This window comes from Oreochromis niloticus, linkage group LG10 (assembly GCF_001858045.2).
Source record: "Oreochromis niloticus isolate F11D_XX linkage group LG10, O_niloticus_UMD_NMBU, whole genome shotgun sequence".
Classification (NCBI taxonomy): domain Eukaryota; kingdom Metazoa; phylum Chordata; class Actinopteri; order Cichliformes; family Cichlidae; genus Oreochromis; species Oreochromis niloticus.
Window position 1 is genome coordinate 32,661,391 of NC_031975.2, and position 26,460 is coordinate 32,687,850.

The following is a 26,460-nucleotide window of genomic DNA, read 5'->3' on the forward strand; positions in this document are numbered from 1 at the left end:
TGGCTGAGTAGAGGACATTACAAGTATTTAGTTACTTATTCTTGGACTTTCAGTAACTGTTGGTTTCTGGTGCGTCTCTCCTGTTTCATTAGATCTCGGGTGAAAAGCGTCTACCACAGATTATCTCTGGCAGAGCTGCCGGACATCCCAAGTGTACCAGAGCTGACCAAGGTAAGCACCAGCATCTCAGACTGGTTCCATAGTCCAGTGGTTATCACAGCTGCTTTACACGCTGTCCTGGGTTCGAGCCCCAGTGGGTCCATGATGTCCTCTATGGTTGACCTCACCCACTTTGGTATAGGCTGAGACTTCTGAAGGCTCAGCGTCGTTCTAACTGTAACCTTGATTCTTGTCATTGCGAAGCTGCTGTGCGACGAAGCGGCAGGTCTACGGTTCAGTCCCATCCTGTACCCAAAGGTAGGCTCCCACACCTTCAGCACACCTGGGTTTCTGTGCAGTGACAGAGGAGATGATGCACATCTGTCTTTCTCTGCAGGCATCTCAGCTAATAGTAAACTATGATGAGCATGAGGTGAACAACACCTACAAGTTTGGAGTCATTTACCAGAGATTTGGTCAGGTACCTCACCACCTGCTCACACTTTGTGTCCACTCAGTGTTTTTGTTTCCATCTTCCTTCTTTATTCCCACTAGTGGAGTGATTTCTGACTGAAGCACTATTGTAGGGACGAAGGTAGCCAGTTTAGAGGTCCTGCGTGATTTTACATGGTATCAGAATCAGAATCAGAATCAGAAAGGGTTTTATTGCCAAATGTTGAGCAGGTTTACAACATTAGGAAATTGCTGCGGTACTTAGTGCAAACATACTGTCATATAACACTTAAATAAACATAAAAATTAAAATTAAAAGTGCTAAGTAGATAGATATATACATGAGTGCAGGTGGTGATCAGTGCCAAACATGCAATGATGCAGTGAACACAGTGTAGGGTCACGTGTTAGTGGTGGGAACAGTCATATGGTTATTGTTCATGAGTCCAACAGCAGAGGGGAGGAAACTGTTCTTATGGCGAGAGGTTCTGGTACGAATGGACCGGAGCCTCCTGCCTGAGGGGAGCAGGTCAAACAGACTGTGTCCAGGGTGAGAAGGGTCAGCTGTGATCCGAGCTGCGCGCCCCAGTGTCCTGGAGGTGTACAGGTCCTGCAGAGATGGGAGTCCGCAGCCAATCACCTTCTCAGCAGAGCGCACAACACGCTGCAGTCTCTGCTTGTCCCTGATAGCGGCTCCAGCGTACCACACGGTGATGGAGGAGGTGAGGATGGACTCGATGATTGCGGTGTAGAATTGCATCATCGTCCGTGTTGGCAGGTTGAATTTCTTCAGCTGCCTCAGGAAGTACATCCTCTGCTGGGCTTTCTTTATGACGGAGGTGATGGTGGGCTCCCACTTCAGGTCCTGGGTGATGGTGGTACCCAGGAAGCGGAATGAGTCCACAGAGGTGATGAGGGTGTCAGTCAGGATGATGGGGGGGAGTGGGGCTGTGTGCTTCCTGAAGTCCACAATAATCTCCACTGTCTTCTGGGCGTTCAGCACCAGGTTGTTGTGGCTGCACCAGGACACCAGACGTTCAACCTCCTTCCTGTAGGCAGACTCATCCCCATCCGAGATGAGTCCAATAATGGTGGTGTCATCTGCAAACTTGATTAGCTTGACAGACTGGTGGGTGGAGGTGCAGCAGTTGGTGTACAGGGAGAAGAGCAGAGGAGAAAGAACACAGCCCTGAGGGGAGCCGGTGCTGATGGTCCAGGAGTCCGAGACATTCTTTCCCAGCCTCACATGCTGCTTCCTGTCCATCAGGAAGTCAGTGATCCACCAGCAGGTGGGATCAGGCACATTCATCTGGGAAAGCTTGCCTTGGAGATGGTCTGGAAGGATGGTGTTGAAGGCAGAGCTGAAGTCCACAAACAGGATCCTGGCGTAGGTTCCTGGGGAGTCCAGATGCTGCAGGATGAAGTGTAGAGCCATGTTGATAGCATCATCTACAGACCTGTTGGCTCTGTATGCAAACTGCAGGGGGTCCAGGAGGGGGGCCGTGAGGGTCCTGAGGTAGGAGAGAACCAGGCGCTCAAATGACTTCATGACCACAGATGTCAGAGCCACAGGTCTGTAGTCATTTAGTCCAGTGATCCTTGGTTTCTTGGGGACAGGGATTATGGTGGAGGACTTGAAGCAGGCAGGCACATGACATGCCTGCAGTGAGGAGTTGAGAATGCCAGAAAACACTGGGGCCAGCTGGTTTGCACAGTGTCTGAGGGTGGCAGGAGACACACCGTCTGGGCCAGGAGCTTTTCGAGCATTCAGACTCTTAAACTGCTTCCTCACATCTGCTTCATGAATATGAAGGGTTGTAGTGGGAGAAGGTGGTGTGAAATCCTCCTTGGTGAGGGGTGTGGAGGGGGGTGTTGTAGGTGAAGTGTTTGATGGTGGTGATGGCTCTATGGAGGGGGGAGAGGTGGAGGAATGAGTGTCCAAAGTGTCTCTATTGTTGGGGCCGTTGGAGGTCTGAAGGCTGCTTGATGGCTCGTCAAAACGGCAGTAAAAGTCGTTAAGGGTGTTGCCAAGAGCAAGTCATCAGTGGAGTGGGGGGTTTTAGGCTTGTAGTTGGTGATATTCCTAAAACTTTTCCACACAGAGGCCGAGTCATTCTCTGAGATCTGCTGCTGCATCTTCTCAGAGTGCTGATGTTTAGCAATGTCCACTTCTTTAGTGAACCTGTACTTGGCCTCTCTGTAGCAGTCCCTGTCTCCGCTTCTGAACGCCTTTCTCTTTTCCAGCCACAGCTTTTTGAGTTTAGGAGTAAACCAGGGTTTGTCATTGTTATAACTCACCCTGGTGCGTGATGGCACAATGCTGTCCTCACAGAAGTGGATATAGGAGGTGACAGTGTCCGTAAACTCGTCCAAGCTGTTAGAAGCAGCCTTCATTGTGTCCCAGTCTGTAGACTCCAAACACGTGCGAAGCTCCTCCACAGCCTCGTTGCTCCACAGTTTTTTAGTCCTCACGACAGGCTTGGAGAGCTTCAGCCTCTGTCTGTACGCGGGGATCAGGTGGACCATGACGTGGTCAGAAAGTCCAAATGAAGCACGGGGCACCGCGTGATAGGCCCCGCTGATCGTGCTGTAACAGTGGTCCAATGTCCTCTCCTCTGGTCTGGCATTTAAAATACTGCTTGTATTTGGGAAGCTCTTGGCTCAGATTGGCTTTGTTAGAGTCCCCAAGAGCAATAATGAGAGAGTCCGGGAATGTCCGCTCCATGTGCAGTATCTGCTCCGCGAGGGCGCACTGAACTGCCTGCACATCCGCATCTGGTGGGATGTAAACAGCGGCCAAGATGAATGAAGCAAACTCCCGCGGAGAATAAAACGGTTTGCAGTGAATTAAAAGGTATTCCAGAGAGGAAGAGCAGTGCTGAGCAATCACTGTTACATCTGTGCACCGGCCACTATTAATGTAGAAGCAGACACCTCCACCTGTGGTCTTACCAGAGAGAGAGGCCTGCCGGTCCACGCACAGCAGATGAAAACCCTCCAGCTTTAGCGCGCAGTCCGGGATGTCCTCACAGAGCCACGCCTCCGTAAAACATAAGACACAGGAGGAGGCAAAGTCTCTGTTCATGCTTCTCATCAGGGCCAGCTCGTCCATCTTATTCCGGAGTGAGCGTACGTTGGAAAGGAAGATCCCAGGAAGAGCAGTTCGCAGTCCGCGTCTCCTCAGACGCACGAGTGCGCCGGCTCGCTTTCCTGATCAAAGTCTGTAGTAAATCTGCCACAGATGCGACAAATATTGGAAGTAAGTCCACAGGTGTTGTAGTCCTGTAGTTAAGAAGCTTTTCTCTGGTGTAAGAATATCCACAGGAGTGCCCAGACACACAAGTTAGACTAGTATGACTAAATATGTAGACTGGTCTATCAAACTGGAACCTGTAAGCACTCTAGAGGACACTGGAGACCAACCTAAGAAGCTCATAAAGACGTTCGCTCATTCTTAGCGTTGCCTTGTGAAAGAAATTTAACCTCCAAAGTCAATATTGTGTTTTGGTCCTGTTATCAGTGATTGCAGTTTCCAGTGTGCTGGGTCACTGGTACGGCCCAGCACTGGATGATGTGATTGATGCTGCTGATTATATCAGCACTCTCTCTGCTGTAAAACCTGTTTCAGCAAATCTTTTCAGACAATGAAAAACAACATTATTTTTAAAAGTATGTCAACACACTGAATGTAGTCCGTCTTTTGTTCTTTGGCATAATTAAGCACTTCACATCTGAGGGTAGTTTACGTTTTGTGATGAGTGTATCAGTCGTAGCTGACATGTCACCTGTCCCTCAGGTGTCTGAGGAGGAGCTGTTCAGGAACAACGAGGAAACGTTGGCTTTCACAGAGTTCCTGCAGCTGCTGGGAGACACAGTGGATCTGCAGGACTTCAAAGGGTGAGAGACGAGACAAAACTGCAAAATCATCACGTTTATTTATGGGGGAGTCTGTATGACAATGAACTTCGATCCGGGTGCTGATACCCAGAGGACTGTGGGGATTCTCCTGCCTCTGGGTTTCAATCGACTGATTTGACGTACTTCTTAAAAAGTATGTGTCAATGCGAGGCCCCTTTCTCAGCTCGCTGAGGCACTTCTTCCTGCTTGGTGGATTTTAAGGCCCATGTCAGTTGTTAGTTTTGACCAGCCACAAATGCAGTTCTCCAGCTTCTTTCCTACCATCACTGACGGTCCATTATTTGCAATGCTGGTTGATGTATTCATCGTTGATACCGTTCCGTGGTTCGTTGCCATTAAATCCGTCCGGAAAGGGTCTTCTTCCGCCCCTGCTCTCGCAGACCCTAGAGGTATCTTCTCCTTTGAGATTTCTGTAGCAATAATGGGTGTACCCAAATACACTAAAAAGCGCTGGGTCCTGCTGGTATGAGGCGCTAACTCACACCAGCCCCGTTAGGGTCTATTCCCTCCTGTCAGCAGTCTTTCCAGGCTGTCATCTGGTCTTTCCCTGATTGTCAGCTGCCCTTTCGCAGCGGTCACTGGATCACTCCAGAGTTCTGATTCAGTAAAAGGACTAGCTGTTACAGTCCCTGACAATGCATTGCTTTAGATGGAGAGAGACTTGAGGGATGGCTGTTATGAGGAAAGGCAGCCCAGAAACTTTGCCAGCAGCACACATCGTTGTGTGCCTCAACTTTCGGTCTTTTACCCAGGGTAATCTGCCATTTGTCCTTGGTTAGGTTTAGGGATTAGAGATCTGATCTAGCCTATCATTTAAAATTTGGGACACATCGTCAGTAGTGGACCTTGGATTCATCGGGTGTTTCGGCCATTATCACTAGACACCCTCATCCAAGGAGGCCCTGCCAGGGTGGATCAGGCCCTGGAGTGTGTCACTGGTTTATGTTAACTCGTTATTTCTCTTCTTCTTTCTTTGGTTTAGTTTCCTATAGTTTATTTTCTATCTATTCACTGCAACTGAGAAATGCTTACCTCTTTAACATTTATGGAGCCTCACTTCTTCAAAGGGACAGAAAAGGTGACAGAGAGAAGTAAGACAAAAGGGACAAGATCAGAAAGATAGGAGAGAGCAGAGAGGAGAGCCAGAAGGGGGGTGCCCGATCCGGCTTCCCAGACCTCCCTGCCGGATCGGGCTGTATGCTCTACCTCCCCACTGCCTCCCAGAAAAGGGAAGAAGAGCAGAGGGGAGAAGAGCCGAATATTTTTCATTCCTCCTTTTGGTTTCGCTACCATGAGGTTAACTGCACAGTCCCCAGGAGGCCCTGAGACAGCTGCATCAGTCAACCAGCAAAACTTCTAATGTTATGTTTTACCCTTTGACACCCCCTGCTGAGGCAGGCCCACCACGGGTCGATCAATCCTGGGCGTGTGTCTCGCGGTTAACTGACTGCCTTACCTGCCCAGGTGATGTCAGCTCTTTTTAACCATAGCCAGTGACTGGTCCTCTCAGCAGTGTTAGCTAGTTCTCTTATAGCCTGCCGTTGCGCCTGTCCTCTGATCCCAATCTCTCTGAGCAGCTTTGCTGTTGTACTGGCAACAAAGCTCCTGCACCCCACTTCCACCGAGCATAGCTTGATCTTCCTCTGTCCTCTTCCTCAGCTGCCAAGTTGGCATACCGCAGCTTCTTACGCTCACTTGCTTCCTCCCATGGTACCGTCAGCTCAATGACATACGCTAGTTTTCGTGAGTTACACCAAAGGACGAGGTCTGGTCGCAGAGTAGTTGTTACGATCTCTGTGGGAAAAATTAGCCTCTGATCCAAATCCACTTGCATCTGCCAATCCCGGGCGATCTTCAGCGGGCCCAGGTCCGGAGTTGAGGGGCTCGTCATTTAGCAGCAACTATGGGATTTTCTTAGTGCAACTTTTGTAGCTCTGCCACAGTTTAGTCCAGCATGGACTGACGGACGAATCAAAACAGCTTCAAACTTTGGTTGTGACCGAGTTGATTAGAGGAAACATGTATCTGAGAAAATCTATTTTTTTTGAGTGAAATCAAAAGGTCATATTACATAAATGATTTATAAATGTGACGTTTAAGCAAACATACACCTCTGTGCTGATGACATTTATATACACCAGACTGCTGATTCATGTTAATGCTGGGAAACAAACTTTGTGTTTTTTCTGCTTCAGCTGCTTAATTATTCTCGTCTGATGGTAAATCTGTCAGAGTGCACACCGGCACAGCTGTAATGTTTATAAAGTGTGGCTTTATTTTACCAAAACGAACAAATCAAACACACAGAGCAATGAAACGGTCTGCAATCAGTAAAAATAAAAAATAACCAAACAAGACCTGAGACAGCCTGAGACTCAAAGTTTATTTATCACCCAGACTCTTAACGTCAGCATTTTATAACCTGATTATTAAACAGTGTTTGTTGATATTTTAATGGTCGCCTGCAGTGAAACAAAGCATTCATTGGCCCTGTGTTACTGGACCTGATTAGATTAAGGTTCGGGTAAACGCCTGTTTCCTTCTGCTTGTTACGTGTTTTCAGCTTTGCTCCATCACACACAGATAAAAAGATTGAGCTTCTTAAAGAACAATCAGCAGCACACAAACCAAAATAAATCAGGAGGGAAGCCAGCTCCTGCATGAGCACAGATGGCTGATTCACTCTGAATCTGATTTATTTACTCCAGACTCTAAATAGCTTTCATTAACCTTAAAGCAGGTCACCTGCAGACTGAGTGGTGCCCGTTCCCTCTGTGCAGGTTTCGGGGGGGTTTGGATGTGTCTCACGGTCAGACGGGGTCTCAGTCCATCTACACGGTCCACCGGCAGCAGGAGATCATGTTCCACGTGTCCACCAAACTGCCCTTCACCGAGGGAGACGCCCAGCAGGTAGGCGGCATGAAGACGGCGTGACAGAGAAACACAGAATGAGTCAGCGTGGCGGAGCGTCACATGACATGACTCAGCGTGAAACAGGAGGACGGGCTGTGACTCAACAGAGAGCAGCAGCAGACGGTTGGGCAGGTTGGCTCCGTGTAAAGCAGAAGCCTGCAGATGGAAGTGATGCTCATCATCACATGACCTGTGCAGCATTTCCATCCCTGTGTCTGCAGGATCACAGCATCTCAGCCTACACCAACAGCACTAACACGGTCCAGTTCAGGGACTCCAGTTAGCTGAGGTGAAGCTAGCAGCTACACGAGGGTATGGTCTACAGACAGTTTTATGTATTTAGCAGAGGTGGGACCAAGTCATTGTTTTGCAAGTCTCAAGTAAGTCCCAAGTCTTTATCCTCAAGTCACAAGTCAAGTCTCAAGTAAAGTCAAGCAAGTCAGAGTCAAGTCGCAAGTCAAGACAGACAACTTTCAAGTCAAGTCCCAAGTCCGAAACTTTGAATTTCAAGTCCTTTCAAGTCTTTTTTTTAACCCTCTGGGGTCCCGGGTATAATTGGCCGTTCTTGACTACTTTTGATTTTACTTCTATATTTCACTTTTAAAATATGTTTTTCTTGCCTTGTTTGGTATCATTATTTACAGCACAACCTCAAATATCTGAAATTTGAGTTATTTTTTTCATTTTGGTATACTATATTAGCACAGTTGATCTAAATTCAGACAAAAAATTCAGAATCCGAGTAGAAAAAAGTTATATTTTTTTACATGTTTAACGAATCATTTTCATAACTTGAAATGCAAATAGAAATTGTACATTTCTAAAAATTATGCACAAGTTTTGCAAACAACAAAGTTATATGGTACTATTTACCTAAAAATGCAGCCAAGGCCTCAGGCGTTTTTTATATAACCATTTAAATCTATTTACAGAACAATCAGGTGTGCTGCATCAAATAAGAAGGCACACAAATTATTTGTGCCAGTCCAAAAAATGTAGTTTGCGTTCAGTATAAGACAGAGGAGAACAGCACAGGCCTAAACCCTGCAGGTCTGACAACTGGAGGTGCAACAGTCCAGTTTTCTATGTGGAGACAGCGTTTACACTGGAATCTGCCTTTGACAGCTTTTTTAGATCAAATATGAAATTCAGCAGTCTAACCGACACACAATACAAAACAATAACTACACAACAAACTAACTACAGCCTCCAAACACGCTAAACGTCACTAATGTCTCACATATGAAAACTCTCTCTCTCTCTTTCTTTCGCTCGCCCGCTTTCCGTCGCGGGTGTCACTCCTAAAAACTTCCCCTTCTCCCTAAACAACCAAATGTCACATGTTGCCTTATCATTTTTTTGATTGGCTGACATGGTAAACTCTAACACCAATAGGGAAGGGGTGTTTTTTCTTTTTCTTTTTTCACTCGCAAGTGGAGAGCGTATGCTAGGCTGTCTGTAGAAAACGCCGTTTTTGTCTAGCATCCCTGTTGAGAATAACCTTTGCAAATAAACAACAGCTAATAATATAAGATCAAAGTATTTTATTTGATGTATTGACATAAATGACAGAAGAAAAAGGCCATGTATAGCAGGACTACTCAATTACACACTAAGGTGGGCCACATTTTCTAACCAAAAAAAAATTTTTCCCTGGCTCAGACATGCAAAAGTTAAACACGACCATACACTAATTGCAAATTAAACACAGTGATTTTGAATTGTGATGTGATGGTAAAATAAATATTTGTCAGTCTAAACTGGGTTAAATCTACGGGGTTAATGATGGGGAGGAGACGGAGAGAGACTGAGTACAGCTACAGAACCCACTTTCTGAAACGGACCCTGCTCACCATTCACCGACAATTCTGAGCTAACAAGTTGCATGTTATTCTTGGATGCGCTTGCAGGACCGGATTTAAAATAGCATGACAAACATATCATACCTGTTAAAGCCAAACAGTATCATCAACGTAGCCCGAAGAACATTTGCTAATAAGATGAAGTTAGCTAAGTCAGCTGTCTCATCGTAGTAAAAAAAAAGAAAAAAAAAAAAGCAGCACCTACCGTTCTTTATGCAACTTCAAATGTCGGACAAAGTTGGAAGTTGTTCCATCTCTGTCTGTGATTCTCTTCTTGCATGTTTTGCATATTGCATTTCGTTTTTTGTTGACTACTTCGTAGTTTATGTACCCGAAAGAAATTACTCTTGGGAGCATTTTTGGCTCGAGCGTTTTTGTTCTTGTTTTTTTCAAATCTGGTTAATTTGATTGGCTGTGCTACAGCCCACGCTCACATACATACGGAGTGTGGTAAGAATGAATGAATGAATAAAGTGAATTAATGGTCCGCACTTTTTATATAATATGTATGTTAAATTTTAGATTTGGGTAAAATATCAAGTCTTTTCAAGTAAACAGGTTCAAGTCCAATTCAAGTCCCAAGTCACTGGTGTAAAAGTCCAAGTCAAGTCACAAGTCTTACAACCTTTTTTCAAGTCAAGTCTAAAGTCATAAAATTAATGACTCGAGTCCACACCTCTGGTATTTAGTATCAGCCTGTAAACGTGTTTATTTCTGCTGTAAAGTTTGAACATGCGACTCACTGCGGGAGCCTCTGCTGGACGTCAGAGGAACTGCAGCTGTTGGTGCTTCAGTGTTTTCACCCCGGAGGCTGCTGCTTGCATCCAACACAGCGTTGTTGTTGTTGTGTTTTATAAACTTCATGAGCCATCGCGACTATACGTAACAGCGTCACTCTGTCCTCTGTTGTCCTTCAGCTGCAGAGGAAACGGCACATAGGAAATGACATCGTGGCGCTGGTTTTTCAAGAAGAGGCCACGCCCTTCGTCCCCGACATGATCGCCTCCAACTTCCTCCACGCCTTCATTGTGGTGCAGGCGGAGGAGCCATGCTCTGAGACCACCTCCTACAAGGTACACGCCGGCTTCCTTTTCTCCACGATGGAAGTTTTTTATGGATTTGACTCTGTTGTCTGTGAAGCTCATGGGATCAGATGCAGTTTAATCCTGTTAGCTGGGAATCAAAGTTGGGAGCACAGAAGAGCTTTAATCTAAATTCACAGAAACAAACCCAAATCCTCATGGCGGCTGAAGATTTCTCTTTCAGCCTCTGAACTATGAGGACAACGGAGATGAAGCCTCACATCAGAGGCACCTCCTTTCCTTACTGAGGAGAGGAAGCATCTCTGCATTATTGCTTATAGCTGGGTGGGTTGGCGTGGGTGGGGATCAGACACAGATCTGCCTGTTTCGCTCCACCAGTGACAACAGAAGCTGTTCTGACTGACAGGTTTCCGTCACAGCACGAGAGGACGTCCCGCCCTTTGGCCCGCCCCTCCCAAACCCGGCTGTCTTTAAAAAGGTGAGGCTGTTGGACTTTTCATAGGAACGTGAGACTGATCTGAGAGCTGTGGTTAAGTCCGCTGCGTTTTGTACTTCAGGGTCCAGAGTTCAGAGAGTTTCTTCTCACCAAACTCATCAACGCAGAGCTGGCCTGCTACAAGAGCGACCGCTTCGCCCGACTTGAGGTAGAAAGAGCTCCAGACCGCCCACCAGAGTCACAACCACACATCGTGTGTCTAATAAGACAGACGCAGTGATGCAATCACAGTAATAGACTTCAGTACTGAGCTCATGATGTTCCCCATAATTATATGAACCTACAAACACATAAAGGCAGGAACAGCAGAATAAAGGGAAACACGTCAGGCTTTTACAGGAAGCAAAGGAATAATTATGCTGGAGGTAAAATCCTGCAGTGTGTCGGTAATTCGTAAGTACGCTGCACTGTTCAGGCTGCGAGCGTACTTTTCTGTTAATTTATTATTCATTATGTTGATTTTCATGATGGACGCTCCAGTGGTTTATTTTGGTTTAGATTATAAGTGAAAGTAGAGAAAAATTATTCATATTAAACATAAAGTCAGTGTGTGATGTTGCAGAGCTCTGTGTGCGCGCTGCAGACAAAACCTGACACCCTAAAAGCTGCTCTGCTTCCTGGGAAACGTAAACTTGCTTCCTGTCACGCGCAGACAGTAAACCTGCTCCGCCTGTGCAGAGATCTGCAGCACCTCCTGAACTTTAGAGAAATAACACAGTGAGGACATGAAGGATTTCATGAGACTCTCTGCGTCTCCGTTAGGAGCGAACCCGGGCCGCCCTGCTGGACAGCCTCCACGATGAGCTGCAGAGACGCTCCCAGAGCATGCTGGGATTGACGTCAGGGCCGGAGGAGGAGGGCCGAGGGGAGAACGGACAGGCCCACGGAGGACTGCTGGAGTCCATCAAGGTGAGTTTTGACCTTTCTTCCTGTCGTCTTCTTCTTCTTCTCCTGCTGTGAAATGATCGTTTGATGGGACGCATCAGAACCAATCCAACTCACATACCTCCACCAAGGAAAGTAGTCCCACTTTACAAGAGGCAAAACCTGTTATTAATGTGAATGTTAGTGTGTCAGCAGCGTGTTTTAGACTGGAGTTACTGTCAGTGACGTCGGACTCTTACCTCAGCGTGTCATCTGTCATTATTTACAGTTTTATTTCACAGTTTTTGGTCCACTTAGAAACATGTGTAACAAAGTAAGAGACATATATTATATACAGCACGTTATATTTTCCCTCATCGATGAATTATGAAGTAAATTTATTTCTTTTTTATTTACTTTCTTGAACTTACGCACTTTTCTGTCCAACTTTCATTGATAATGAAGTTAAATCAACGCAGTCTTTATCCACAACATTATGTTTAATTAGTAAGAAAATCATTTTTACAGCAACAAAAAAATATTTCTTAGGAAAAACATGAATTTCATAGCCAGTAAAACCGGAGATAAGTTTTTATTTCAGTTGCAAACGGCTGCTTTCTGTATTAGAGTCACAGTCACACTGTGTAGATACCTAGAGCTTTTATTGTGAAAGGCGAGGACAGGAAGAAGCCATTTGTGTCAAACAAATCAGGATTCCATTACTGGACATCACTTCTTCCATTTCAGAGGGCGATGCGAGGGAGGAGCGTCTCCATGGAGACCATGTCGAGGGGCGGGGCTGGACTGCCCACCAGTTTGAGTGGGGGGGGTCTGGCACACCTGAACGTGGAGGTGAGTTGTTCTGCAGGTAACTGAAGGAGCAGGTTGAACCCCGCTCGTCTGTGAGCGGCTGTAACACCTGGACTCTTTGCGTTGGCAGTGTAACGTCAAGTCTCCCGTGAAGCGGCGCTCGGGACTTTTTCCTCGCCTGCTGAGCGTCGACAGCCAAACAGAGAAGCACAGCCAGCGGAGGTAACGCTGCCCAACGCTCTCCTGTCTCTCAGTTTGTTTACCTGGACAATAAAGTTCAAACCCACCAGTGTGCATGTCAGCACTGCTGCACAGGTGGGGGCACACCTTCAGGAGAGCCAGTCTCAGCAGGTGTGCTGCGTGTTACTGAGCTAACAGCTCTTACCTGCTTTCAGGACATTAACCCCGCCTCCTCCTGTCTCTGTTACGCCTCCTCAGCCTCCCCGGTGAGCAGAGGAGCTTCGACGGATGCCACCCGATGCTGGAGGTGAGGCCGGAGCTGCCGTCCAATCCTAGCACTCCGGAGGCGGGGCAGCGGGACAGGTGTGTGCAGCAGAAGCAGCAACAGTAAGAAATGAAAGAAGCAGATGTTTCAGTTTTCACTGCGAAACAATAAACTTCATCACTTTTTTACTTTTATCGGCAGGATTCACACGAAGAAGGAGAGCAGTAAGATTTCCAGGTCGACATCCAGCACCTGCAGCTTCAGCATCCCAGCTGACGACACACACCTGGTGAGACAGGTGAAAACACACTTAAACCATCTGTTGGGTCAGCGTTATATTCAGCTCAGTGTTATTTAGGGCGCCTTGTATTGTAATGCAGACCCTCATCAATGCGTCCTCCCTCTGTGTCTCTACGTGTATAGGCTGCGACGGTAGAAGGTCAGAGTTCAGCTCCGGTCATCGTGTGCCGCAGCCCCACAGGTGCGACGCCCGCTCACCGCCAGCGTTTCTGTTCTGGAGCCGTTCTCACGTCTCGTTTGCTCTCTCCTCTCTCAGAGCTGAAAAACAAGAACTCGCCCAGATCCAACCTGAAATTTCGCTTCGACAAGCTCAGCCACTCCGCCGCAGTAAGTCTGTGTGACAGCCAATCAGCAGGCTCGCTGTTTACCTGAATATGCGGAGCAGCTGATTGGGCTGCACGCCTCCAGGACGTCACTGCTTTTTGTTATTTTGTTCAGTGTGATTTTTCAAGTATTTTCTGTGTAATCTGATTACTGAGTGTGAAACCTTCCTTCTGTCTGCAGCAGGGACACTGAGCTGACAGGACGCCGCTGACAGGTGTGTGCTTTCCCAGAAGTCCGATTTTAAATTCCATTTTTCAAAGTGCTGCTTCTGTCACTCTGTTCTGCTTCTGAGTCTACTTCCTGCTTTATTTTGAAAGTTAGTTCCTCCTGTAGCGTCTCGTGTTTTACTTCCTGTCTTGGTTGGCGTTCTCGCCCTGGCGCTTGTCTTGGGTGGCTCGTGTTCACACTTTCTGGGCCATGATGTGAGCGACTCTCTGAGCTGGGTTTGATGTGTTCCTCTTTCTCTCGCTGCTTTCCAGAATAAAAGCCTGAAGCTTCAAACAGACGGCAGTCTCCACACAGGAGGAGGAGGAGGAGGAGGAGGAGGAGCAGGAGCAGGAGGAGGAGAGTCTCCTGATGGACCACCACACACACATACTTGTCTTTCTGTCTTTGTGAGGACCCCAAGTGCAGCTCTCCTGTTTCTGTCTGTTTTTTTCTTCTCATCTTCTGCACAAACCATAAAATCATTTCTGAACAGGACACTGAACACGTAGTTCTTTTTAAACCGTCCTACAGTCAAGTTCGACCCACAGAGCTCTCCCTGTTTTGCGCTTCTTTCAGTGTAAGATGTAAAGAGGAGGCTCGCTCGTTCCCTAGAAACTTTATTTATCACAGAAACACCAGGGGGCGCTGCAGAGAGGGGCTGAGATTCCACCCAAAGGACCAGGACCCGAGCAGCTAAGCTTCCCTGAGGGGCAGCGGTTAATGCCCCTCTCCCCAAACACCGCTGAGGTGCTCCCATCCAGCTGGGAGATGTCCTCTCTGCGGGGGTCCAATCATTTCAACCAAAACAAGAAAAACAAAAACAGCACAGCAGCTCAAAGTTTGGGGATTCACTCATATCAGAGGCAACCACAAGAACTGCAACTACCCGCCCCCTGTCTCCCTGTTAGATGACTGGTCCTGAGTGCTGTTTAGTCTTTTTGTCAGCCGGCACGGTGCTGGTCCCCCCGAAGGTTCCTGGTCCTGGAGGAGAGTTCCTGCGGTGGATGCGAGGCCTTTACAGGCCTAAAGTTTGTCGTTGGGTCGTGACTCTGATGGTTTCTCAACACAGACACAGGAAGGCGAGCGCATGCACTCAGGTTAAAAAGGACGGAAATACAGGAAACACGTTAACTGCTGGAGCTGCTCGGTCTGCGCGTCCATGCTGAGCTCTGTGGGATTTATTCTTATTAATAACAAATAATAACACGTGGCTGTGGGTTCAGATTCAGACACGTTAGAGACAGACGCTGCCGTTCTCCTCACACATTACAACGTCGTGAGCTCAACCTGAACCTTTTTTAAACTGCAACCAAATCAGTTTCACTCCTGCTGCAGGAGTCGCAGTGTGATGATCTGCAGCACACAGGGTCTGAGCGACGGGGGTCAGGTGGGCGGTGCTGCAGGTGAGTCAGAGAGGTGGAGCTGCTGGAGGTCAGGGAGAAGAACAAGAAGCGCTGTGATTGGTCTGATGATGGGGTCTGAAGCTTCGCTCTCCCTCTCTGAGAGACGTTCGCACTAATCACGCCAAGTCTCCAGGTCACTCACTCCACTGGAAGCTGCACAGCTGCAGGAGTTCAGCTTTTCAAAATAAAAGATGATGCAGCATGAACACAAAGATGTCTGCGCAGTTTTCTGATGTCATAAAGTGTGTGTGTGTGTGTGTGTTGTAAAACCTGTAAAACTGAACATTTCACAAATAAAAATCAGCTTCTTTCAGTGTTTGTTGTTGTTTTTGTCGTTTCATTTTCTCCCAACTTTTTTTTAAATTTTTTTTTTTTACTGAAGACCCGCTTCATCTGCAGACGTCATTTTTCATACTAACCAGCAGCTACAAACTGCCTCAGAACCAGATGCTGGTTAAAGTTCAAAACATTAAAAAAGTTGATTGTTCTTTTGTAAAAGAACCAAAACTAACAAGGAATTATTGACTAGCTGTTCTTCTTATTTCGTGTTCGTGTTTATTTGTGCATTAGTATGTCTCAGTATCGGTTATGAAACAATTAAAGCAAATAAATATGAAACTTTATAAATAAGAGAAAGAAAAGTTATTGTTTAAATAACGGGATGAATAAACGTTTTTATACTGCGTTTTCATTACTTTCCATTTCCGTTACAGCCTTGTGTTTATGTATTTATTTATTTATTGTAATTCTGACAATGTTATCTTGATTACCTGTTTATTAATTACTTTGTACTTTTTTGTTTAGATTTTTCAGACATTGTGCAGTACACTTCAGCCCTGTTATACTTAGGGCTGTTTACATTTACACATTTATTAAAAACATTGGTTTACATGTTTTAATATATCGTCTGTGACGCTGTTAAAGTGTCTGTTATTCAGCACCGCCCTCTGCTGAGCATGACATCATGTTTTACCTTTAATAACCGCAGGGGGCGGAAGAGCTCCGGCGCGCCGCCTGCAGGCCGCAGAAGAAGTCGTAGGTACCGTTTCCGGGTCAGCCAAGAGCCGCAGCGCTAGAGGCCGTTGTTCGCTGCTGGGTTAGCACCATGGCGGCAGTACGCAGCTTGCGGGTCTCGGTGAAATCAGACAGCGGCTCCGACCGCTCGGACTCGGACTCCGAGTCGGACAGAGATGCCCGCGAAGCCGAGCCGATGGAGGTGGAGGAGGGAGAGCTGGACCCCGAGGACATCTCCGTTAACCGCTCTCTGAAGGAGCTGCTGCCGGTAAGCCCGGACTAGGCCCCGGCACTCCGGGGACTGGCGTCTCCGTCGCCCGGCAGATCCGCGGGAAGTGTCGGCTAGCGGTTACTTGGACTCCCGGCTCTCTCCCGGGAGTCAGCCGCCCCCCTCCCTCCGCGCTGTAGGGGCTGCCGATGAGCGGCGGGGGCCTCGCGTTAACCGGGCTGGTTTACGTTTTCGACATGTTTGCGGGGTTCGTGTTTATTTCAGTCACTTGTTGCTGTGTTCACGTGCTGTTTGTGTGGAGCGCACGTCCCACCAAACTCTATTTAAAAAACATCGAATTTAAGATGTTTACGTGTAATAAAAAAAAAGAAAAAGCAGAGACCGCAGAGTGCTCATTTTCCGCAACTATTTCAGCAGGTATGCGCATACCGAACAGTTCTGCTTTCTTCTAAGCGTGAACCTGGATTTCATTATTCTTCCTTTGTTATTTACTCTTCCTGCTAGTGTAGAGCGTCCCTGCCACCAAACCTCATCTAAAACTAGGAAGTTTGACGTTTTTACGTGCAGAGAAATGCAAAACGGGTGAAGTTATTCGATTTGAATGCATGCACACTTAGTAGTTTTTATACCTTCGCGGGTGTTTCCTCTCCCTGCTAGCACACCAACAGTATCCAGAGCAGTTTATCAGCTGGAGAAATGAAGGTTTTCTTCTTGTGTGAAAGTCACATTAGAGTTGAGTCTTTACTGTGGAGGCCTGTGTGGCTGCTGCTGTGGACTTCATACAGCCTGTGTTTCCCATGTGTTTACAGTCACTTTGTAATGTTGCTGAAGCAAACAAACAGAAACGGCTCAAAGAGAAAGTGAAACCGTGGCTCACTGCTGTCTGTCTGTTTCACAGGACACCAGTCGGCGGTATGAGAACAAGGCTGGAGCCTTCATCACTGGAATCGACGTCAACTCTAAGGTAAACCATCAGAGAGTGTGTGTGTGTGTGTGTGGGCGTTAGGCTGCCACTTTAAAGTGTTTCTCACTGTGGGCGATGTTAGTGAAGTACATGCAAGAGTCTCTGAGCGCCTGTAGGGTCAGGACTCATGTGAGTGACCTTTCCAAAGGTCACCATGACCTGATGATATCAGGTAAAGAGTGATAGCTGAGTGGGAAGCTCAGGGTTCAAACTCCTCTGAATACTCGACTTATTTCCTTTTTCTTCCTCATCAGGAGGCGATCGAGAGGAAAGAGAAGCGAGCGCAGCGTTTCCATTTCCACGGGGAGGAGAAGATCGGCCAGCGGAACGTTTTCCTGGATAAAGACGCCATGAAGAAAGGTACGTGTCCTCCATGACTGTCAGCAGGCAGAGCCAACCTTTTCCTGATGAGGAGCTCGTTTAACATGTCGTCGTCTTCTTCTTCTGTGGTGCCCAGCCATCCCCCAGCTGCGCATGGAGGCAATCCATGTGATGGGCGTGGACGACATGAGCACGCAGGACGTCTTCGGGTACTTTAAAGAGTATCCTCCGGCTCACATCGAGTGGATCGACGACACTTCCTGTGAGTACGGCATGCAGACAGAAGAGCCCGGCTGCGGAGCTCATGAAGCTACTGCACGGGGCGGGGCATGTGACTCTCCCAGCCAATCACAGCTCAGGTCAAACCCTGTTCTCACCACCTGATGGTTTCCTAGGTAACGTGGTTTGGCTGGATGACGACACCCCCATTCGGGCGCTTATCAACACCAGCCGGATGCCTGACTCGGAGGCTGTTACCACGGAGACGGGAGGCACCAGCCAGCCGGGCGAGCAGAGCAAAGGTGAGTTCGAGTACTGTAGGGGAAACCACCAGAAGCCTCAGGGCATTGTGGGTAAATGTTACGATGTCGCAGGTCGGCGAGGTCAAGGGTCAGATGACGAGGACGATGAAGAGGAGGAGGGCGAGGTAGACGAAGGTGAAGAGGAAACGGCGAAGAAGCGCAGCGAGGAGATTGAGGGGAGAGACAGCGACGCAGAGACAAAGACGAAATCTGAGAGCGGACAGGTAGGACGCCACCTGACCAATCATCAGGTTTACTGACCAGTGCCCAAAAGTGATCGATGATGTCATCGGCTGTGTGCGCGCAGGCCGACCTGTCGCGGGCGGAGAGAGCATCCCTGCTGAGGAACGACCTACGGCCCGCCATCAAACCCTTCAAAGGAAACAAGCTGCTGCTGCGCTTCGCCACGCAAGGTGACACACACACACACTCACACACGCACAAGCCCATTCAGCTATCTTAGTGAGGACCTTCATTGACATAATGGTTTCCCTGCCCTCTTACCCTAACCCAGGGGTCAGCAACCTTTTACACCCAAAGAGCCACTTGGACCCGGTTTCCACGCAAAAGAAAACACTGGGAGCCGCAAATACTTTTTGACATCTAAAATGAAGATAACACTGTATATATTGTTTGTTTTATCTTTGTGCTTTGTGTAAACAACTAAAGTAAGTAAGTAAAGTTTATTTATTAAGCACTTTTCACAGACAGGCAGTCACAAAGCGCTGTACACAAATATTAAAATAAACACTACAATCAATAGACATTATACACAATGTAAAAGATCTAATGTAAATAATGTAAAGAATATAAAATACGTAGATCAACAAAAGGCTTGTTTGAACAGAAAGGTTTTTAACTGCTTTTTAAAAGAATCCACAGAGAAACTAAGGTGTGCTGCTTATGAAATCCATGAAGTGCTACAGAGAAAATTACATTTTATTTATGTAATTAACACATTTTGAACTCTTAAAAAAATATAACAAAAGGAAAGACACCCAGTTGAACTAAAATGATCCATGTAGCAAACAAAAACTGTTGTCAGCCGCCACCCTTATATCGCCTTTGGGCTGTTGGAGCCTTGACCTGACTTTTAAAAAGTAATTGGAAAAAAATCTCTATGCTGCTAAAAAAAATAGATATTTGCAAAATTGGTTAATGTGTGTGGTAGGGCTGTTCGATATAACGATATATATCGGATGACGATATAAAAACGTCTATCGTTTCATTTTACGCTATTGTTTGTTTCGTGGTGTCGCAAAATAAACTGTTTACAGCAATATTTTTTCACCGTTTTGATGCTCACTGTAGCGGCTATATTAATTTCCTAAAGTTCTCTCTTTCTCTTATATTTAATATAACCACACTACGGACGGACAAGTGCTTGTTTTTATGCGTTGTCGTTAGCAACAACGACGGTAAAACCACCTCGTGTCCGCTTGTTTATTTTCCACATTAACCTTTCACAATAAAGCTCAAAATCCTGTTGAGACTTTTCAAAATAAACTGAATCACGTGAAAGATGCAGAGTATTTACGGATGAGAAGCAAAAAAGAGCCGTCAGGTGCTAAAAAACAAACCTTAGACTCAAACGTTAGAACAGGCTTTTCCCCGCAGCACGCCGTGTAATAAATACTCAAAGAAAACGGCGGCCGTTACAACTTATGTCTAAAAATGTATCGTTTCATGCATCAGTTAAAACACTCGACTCCAGGTACGCAACGCCCAGCTGGAAACACTTCACGCAAGTCGAGCTGCCCGACATTCACAGAATTTACAGAAAATGTTACATTTTTGTGATTTATATCGTTATATCGACGATAGATGTCTTAATATCGGGATATGAGATTTTGGTCATATCGCACAGCCCTAGTGTGTGGCGGGGCGTGGTTTGCAGTGCCGCTGCATGGGAGTCGGATGCACCTGAGCGGCACTCGCAATCACGCCTCGCCGCCTTAAAGTCTGTGCTCTCTCTGCTGTTGTGTTGTCGGGCTGTGAGCTGAAAAGCTACAGCCGGCTGTATGCGTACAGCAACCGTGTGTGAAAAGTGGTCAATAAAGAGATGCTGAAAAGCGCGTTCATGGAAACATCGTCGGGTCTGCCGTGATGTGTTTACAATAAGACTTATGGTCCCGAACCTCTGCTCACAGCGTCTGCAAATCGGGGCTTTCATCTTTACGCAGGACTGTAAGCTGTCATCTGTGAGGCGTGAGCGGTGTTTGTTTTTAACATAGTTCACGGTGGAGAACAGCTGCTGACATAATGTGGATCCAGATCCATAATTGGCCTACCTGGGGTCGAAAGTCTTGATAAATGCACGGCGTTTCGGCGGGTACACCGGCTTCCGCGAGTGTGACGCTTAGTTTGAGTGATGAAAAAATAATAAGATATAATTTTATTTTTGTATTTCAAAATCACAATAATCTTCAAATATAGAACTACAAGTTTAAAAAAGAACTAAACACAAATAAAATACACTTCAGCGAAATACTTCTAATTTATTTTCCCAAACCACCCGGAGCCGCAAAATAAAGACTAAAGAGCCGCGGGTTGCCGACCCCTGCCCTAACCATTAAACATGAATGCCTAACCCTGACCCTAAAACCACATTTTGAGACTCAAAAAGGCCTTCAAACTTGTGAGGACCGGTGTGTGTGTGTGTGTGTGTGTGTCCTCACAAGTGACTGTTGGTTCTCACAAGTATGGTAGAATGCAGATTTCGGTCCTCACAAAGATAGCTAGACAGGAACACACACACACTGAGACACACACACACACACACACACACACACACACACAGCTGCAGGGTTCCTCAGATGATCCTTCATCGTGTCTCTGCTCCTCCACATCAGTCATGTTACAAAAACGATGAGAGGACTGAAGAAGGTGATTCTGTTTCCGAGTCGTCACGTCGCTGCGAGTGTTTCCGTTCTCCTCGCTGTGTCTCAGTACTTCCTACAGACAGGAAGTCTGTGCGTGATCCCCGCCAAAATAAGTCAGGGAGAAGTGTTCACGTGTAGCTGACAGCCAGGTGATTAGTAAGTAAAATTTTATATAGCACCTTTCAAGATAAAAATCACAAAGTGCTTCACAGAAGCTAAAACCTAAAACTAAAAATCAACCAAAAGCAAGTTTAAAAAGATGAGTTTTTAGCTGTTTTTTAAAAGCGACCACTGAGTCCACAGATCTCAGGCTCAAAGGGAGAGAGTTCCACAATCTGGGGGCCACAGTTACAAAAGCTCTGTCACCTTTTGTTTTCAGCCTTGTGTGCTGGACAACCAGCAAGCCCTGGTCACATGACCTCAGGGACCTGCTGGGAATGTATGGATGTAAAAGTTCACTTATATATGTTGGTGCTTGTCCATGCAGAGCCCTGAAAGTCAAGGTCAAATCCTTAAAGTGGATTCTGAATTTAGCTGGGAGCCAGTGCAGCTGAATCAGCAGGGGTGTGACATGGGAGTAGTTGGAGGACTTGCTCAGAAGCTTTGCAGCAGCGTTCTGAACAACTTGCAGATTAGAAATCAGTACGATCGATCCAGCTTTGATCGATTCGTCTGAAATAATCCGAGGTTTAAGACGGAGCGTGTCACATGATTCAAACTTTGTCCATTAAAAGCAAAGCACAGCAGGTAACGGCAGCACTGAACACGTCGCCTGTTTTCTCAGTGGGCGTAAATCCAGGGTGTTTCTGTTTTTGTGACGTGCTTCCTGATTCCTCGGGCCGCAGACAGGAAGTGTGAAGGAGTGGAACAGCGCTAATGAAAGCTTTATGCTTTTATTGCAGCGGGGACACAGACAGGAAAGGCTTTTATGTGCAGCTGGGGTCAAACATCTGTAATACGTGTTTTCTTTGTGCAGACGATAAGAAGGAGCCGGGCGCCGCTCGCCGCAGCCGATACTACATGAAGTACGGAAACCCGAACTACGGCGGCATGAAAGGCATCCTCAGCAACTCCTGGTAAGGCTCAGAGGTCAAAGGTCATGTCGCAGAGGACCATCAGGTGTAGATGTGATGGGAGCACCAAATGCAGCTCTGAAGCGAGCGTCACAGTCGTCAGTGTTTAATAAAGTTTTGTCTGCTTCCTGTTCAGGAAGAGGCGGTACCACAACCGACGGATCCAGCGTGACGTCATCAAGAGCAAGAAGCCTCTGATTGGAGACAGCATGGGCCACACGCCGCCGTACACACACCGACACTCAGGTGAGATCACGCCGCCGATCCCACGCCCAGAGAGGGCGGGGTCAGTTGGGCTTTGATCCCGAAACCAGTCGAGCCCTTGGTGTATCGAAGGCCTTTTTTTTTTTTTTTTTTTTTTTTTTTGTCCCCCGTCTGTCCCGTAAATTTTCCATGTCTGCCTGTAACGTCAGCGGTCTGTAACCTCATCATCAACGCCACAATGACCTCACAGCACCTTGACTCCTGAAGGGAGAGGGGAGACTGTGGGCTGTGCCTGTTGGATAAATGTGGTTTTCTTCTGGTTCATGTTAGCTTCATGCTAACGTTTTATGGCTTCTGTGCTTTCAGCGGACCTGGTCAACCTGCCCGAGGAGCCGATCAAGGAGGAAGAGGAGGAGGAGGAAGACGACGGCGATGAGGACATGGACTCTGACGACAGGATGGTGGAGTACAGGGAGAGGGGGGAGAGGGGCGGTGGCTCACGCGCACTGGGGGCGGGGCTTCACAGCCGGGCGGACCGCTCTCCGTCTCCGTGGTCCGAGTCGGACGAGATGGACTACGACCTGGAGCTGAAGATGATCTCCACGCCGTCGCCGAAGAAGAGCAAGAAGATGACGATGTACGCCGATGAGCTAGAGACGCACCTGAAGAGCATCCGGTCAGAGCTGTGAGCGTGCGCGTGTGTGAGCGTGCGCGTGTGTGAGCGTGCGCGTGTGTGAGCGTGCGTGCCTCTCAGTGAGGCCGAGCATTAAATGAAAATGTAAAGAGACATCATGTTTGCTCAGAGCTTTTGTTTTGAAAATCCGGGGTGCCGCTGTATTCCTCCTTCCATTAAATACCAGATTATTGTTTTTACGTCTGATGGCCTCACAGGAAGTGACATCATAGAAAAAGTAGATATTCTGCAGTTCTGGGAGATGATGGTGGGAAGTGGGCGGGTCCCGAGCTTAACTTTATTTAACTTTGAAGCGAGTGAGAACGATCGGCTGGTCACCAACCAGCAACTGTAGAACATCCACCACCACAGACTACTTCCTGTGTGGGCGGATCTTAAGTCTCCAGGCTGTGGCTGCGAGTACTGACATTACGAATTATGAATTAAAGATTTTCTTCTGATCGTTAAACCTGCAGGAATGGTTCGCCGCCGCGCTCATACGCACGTTTGTTCTGTGTTTAACTCCGCTTGTGTCGCATTTTTCAGGAACAGGATCGGAACGTCAGGATCACAGAGTAGGACCAAATCCTCGTCCTCGCCCTCCAAGGTGACGGACGTGCGGCAGCTGCTGGAGGAGAAGCGGCAGGGCCACTCTCAGCACAGACAGCCCCCTCCGGTGGTCAGCGGCGGGAAGACAGGTGAGTGGTTTAAATCCAGCTGTTTGCTCTGCTGCCGTGAGGCGGGGCCTCTGACTCTGACTCTGACGCTCTCCACAGACGTACGGCAGCGGCTCGGGAAAAGACGCTACTCTCCGGACAGACGCCGCTCTCCCTCGCCGCTGTCCCCGAGAGACACGGCCCCAGCCAGAGACGTGCATCGCAGACTGGGCGTGGCCAGTCAGGACAGCAGAGGCCACTGCTCCAACTCATCCACAGACAGGAAGACGGGTACAGAGGCGACGCCCACCTCTGTCGTTTTCTTTCTTTGCTGTGTGGCGTTTGTAACGCTCTCTCTCGTCTGCAGGCGGGCTGTGGAGCAGGCTCGGCTCCAGTGACGACGACGACGGCAGCGGCGCCGCCGCCAGACATCACAACAGGTCAAGCGGCCGCTCGGCAGGGCTGTTCTCCTCTTCCTCATCGGGCCGGGACAGCGGTGGCAGCAGTAGAAGCGAGAGGAGGCGTGGCGACGGAGAGGGGGACGAGGAGGAGGACGACGGGCGCGGGGACGAAGAGGACGACTCGACACTGCAGAGGATGTGGGGTGCCATGATCAAACAGAAGCAGGAGCGTCTCACCCACAAGATGAAGAAGAGTCGGCTGGACAACCTGCCCTCGCTGCAGATCGAGATCAGCCGCGACAGCAGCGACGAGTCCGACGCCTGAACGACACGAGGAGGAGGAGGGGGGCGGAGCAGCGTTTCCTCTGATGGACATAAAGCAGCGCCAAGGCCGAGCGGACGACCTTCGTGCGTCGGGGAACGGGCCTGGGCGGCGACCTTCTCCCTTTCATTATTATTTCACCCGAAAATAATGACTCGTAAATATCAACACAAATGTTTCATAAAGCTTCTCCAGGGAACTGCAGTCCACCTCAACTCCCTCCCTGAAGCTCCGCCCACCTTTAATCTCACCTTCCTGCAGTGTGCGCCCTCCTCACTTCCTGCCTGAAGGGAGGTGAAGTTGCAAAAATGTCCCTTTACCCGTCATCCAGATCGGCTGCGACGTCAGCGAGATTTGCTTGGGGGCGTGGCCTATCACCTGCTGCAGGTGAGGCAGTGGCTGCAGAATGGAGCTAAAGGAAGCGATCCGTCCTCTAAAGTCGTATCGCCCAGCGCTGAGGGGTCAGTCGGGTTGTGAGGTCATTTCCTGGGAGTGTGCCTTGGCGTTCCGGAGTTTGTGTGCTCGGCTGTGGATCTGAGGACATTTCAGAGGAAGTCCTGCCAAGTTTGGTGCTAATTAGGAACAGAGGGAGAAGCTTTGGTTCCCGCGGCCTCCTCTCCTCGTGCCTGTGGTGTTCTGTCAGGATGTGGCAAAGCATCATGGGAAACTCTCCGCTCACCTGCTGCTGCTCTTCTTATCACCATTCCCGTGTTACGTTGGAGATCCGTGCCTCCAGAATCGAACCCTCATCGCCGCATCGGTCGCCACCATTCCTCAGCTTTTCCCCGTCTGGCTGCAGCTCAGACAGTGAAGTGACTCCGCCTCCATTGTGTGGCGTAGGCGTGCTGTTAGCGCCTGCAGGACTGAGGCATCCGCTGTGGAACATTTTCCTACTTTTCTTTTCTTTCTTCTTTCTTCTAAACACCTTGTTGATGACCTGTGCGTGCGTGCGTTCATCGACGGTGTTCCTGTGATGTCACATGATGTGTTGTTTTTAAATGAAACCTTTGGGGTCCACGTGCAGGTGACACCACACCGCTGCTCCTGAGATGAGATCATTATTAAAATCCCCGCTGATGTTTTATTCCACACGTGTCGAGTCTTCTTCCTGTAACCCTGACCACAGATACCTGCACAACACAGGTGTGCTTTTTAGGCGGGGTGTTCCAAGAACCAATGAGGGGAAAAACAAATGCCAAACTGAAGCAGGTGAGCGCGCATTGAGGCGTGGCCTATGCAGTGAACGCAGACACATAGATGCTCAACAACAGCCGAATATAAAACCGTGGAATCTTCCTCAGACGTGTTGGTGTGATTAACCTCAGCAGCCATATTATCAGGGTCCAGGTCAGGAACGTGTACCACCATCCACCTGTCAGCCAAAGAGGCCACGCCCCTCATAATGCAAATTTTAATCCTTAATTTAAACAGTTGAGTTAATTTAAAAAGTCTGCAGACGTGTGTGTTTCTGATGGACTCGCTGTTGGAGCTGCTGCTTGGATAAATGCGACGGTTCTGTCAGGTGTACAAATCAAACATGTGGTGAGCCTCAGAGAGGATCATGTTCTCAGAAAAGTATGAAAACATTCCAGATTAATGTGACAAATATCCAGCAGAAAACTGCAGGTGAGGCAGCTCACAGTTGTGCTTTATAATGTCAGGTAAAGACCCCCTATGAGCTCTTTGGCGACAGCGGGAAGGAAAAACTCCCTTTTAACAAGAAGAAACCTCCAGCAGAAGTTGAAGGTAGACGTGCTGTGGAAGAGAACCAGAGATGAATAATAACTAATAATTAAATGCAGAGAGGTGTATTACCACATAGTGGGTGAAGAAGAAACACTCAGTGCATCATGGGAATCTCCAGCAGCTAAAGACTGTAATACCTACAGCATGTTCTAATCGCTCTAATAGGATATTATGGTCGACAGTATCGAACGCTGCACTGAGGTCTAGCAGGACAAGCACAGAGATGAGTCCACTGTCAGAGGCCATAAGATCATTTGTAACCAGTGTTGGGACTAACGCGTTATTAAGTAACGCGTTACAGTAACTACGTTATTATT

At 47.8% G+C, this 26,460-nt stretch overlaps 2 protein-coding genes across 13 annotated transcripts in view; both read left to right on the forward strand.

Moving 5' to 3' along the window:
- Positions 1-13,741, forward strand: part of LOC100702207 (rap1 GTPase-activating protein 2) — a 38,711-nt gene extending 24,970 nt beyond the window's left edge. For 8 of the 11 annotated variants that reach the window (XM_013275935.3, XM_013275936.3, XM_013275940.3 and 5 more), the window contains 16 exons: positions 93-171; positions 364-417; positions 497-580; positions 4,349-4,449; positions 7,251-7,380; positions 10,163-10,318; positions 10,695-10,766; positions 10,846-10,932; positions 11,547-11,693; positions 12,396-12,500; positions 12,589-12,680; positions 12,897-13,025; positions 13,105-13,201; positions 13,327-13,384; positions 13,460-13,530; positions 13,708-13,741. In XM_013275935.3, the coding sequence (XP_013131389.1) occupies positions 93-171; positions 364-417; positions 497-580; positions 4,349-4,449; positions 7,251-7,380; positions 10,163-10,318; positions 10,695-10,766; positions 10,846-10,932; positions 11,547-11,693; positions 12,396-12,500; positions 12,589-12,680; positions 12,897-13,025; positions 13,105-13,201; positions 13,327-13,384; positions 13,460-13,530; positions 13,708-13,719 (1,474 nt within the window). In that variant the 3' untranslated portion in view covers positions 13,720-13,741. The remainder of the gene's footprint in view (positions 1-92; positions 172-363; positions 418-496; positions 581-4,348; positions 4,450-7,250; positions 7,381-10,162; positions 10,319-10,694; positions 10,767-10,845; positions 10,933-11,546; positions 11,694-12,395; positions 12,501-12,588; positions 12,681-12,896; positions 13,026-13,104; positions 13,202-13,326; positions 13,385-13,459; positions 13,531-13,707) is intronic. The other 3 variants (XM_013275937.3, XM_013275938.3, XM_019363699.2) reach the window with 3 other exon arrangements.
- Positions 13,742-16,152: 2,411 nt separating this feature from the next.
- Positions 16,153-25,484, forward strand: ncbp3 (nuclear cap binding subunit 3). 2 transcript variants are annotated; one of them, XM_013275934.3, is made up of 13 exons: positions 16,153-16,419; positions 17,279-17,344; positions 17,599-17,704; positions 17,802-17,927; positions 18,061-18,186; positions 18,259-18,410; positions 18,494-18,599; positions 22,045-22,144; positions 22,278-22,387; positions 22,712-23,030; positions 23,565-23,716; positions 23,795-23,965; positions 24,042-25,484. In XM_013275934.3, the coding sequence occupies exons 1-13, from the start codon at positions 16,243-16,245 to the stop codon at positions 24,398-24,400; spliced, it is 2,070 nt and encodes a 689-aa protein (XP_013131388.1). In that variant the 5' UTR covers positions 16,153-16,242; the 3' UTR covers positions 24,401-25,484. The 2 variants fall into 2 exon arrangements, with proteins under 2 accessions (XP_013131388.1, XP_005457409.1); XM_005457352.4 differs by having other exon boundaries at positions 16,154-16,419; positions 22,712-23,021.
- Positions 25,485-26,460: the final 976 nt, after the last annotated feature.

Excerpts from the sequence above, each read along its gene's own strand:
- ncbp3 (XM_013275934.3), top strand. The coding sequence starts at position 16,243 with ATGGCGGCAGTACGCAGCTTGCGGGTCTCGGTGAAATCAGACAGCGGC. Across the intron at positions 17,705-17,801 it reads TAAAGACGCCATGAAGAAAG|CCATCCCCCAGCTGCGCATG; the intron begins GTACGTGTCCTC and ends TGTGGTGCCCAG. Across the intron at positions 18,411-18,493 it reads CGAAATCTGAGAGCGGACAG|GCCGACCTGTCGCGGGCGGA; the intron begins GTAGGACGCCAC and ends GTGTGCGCGCAG.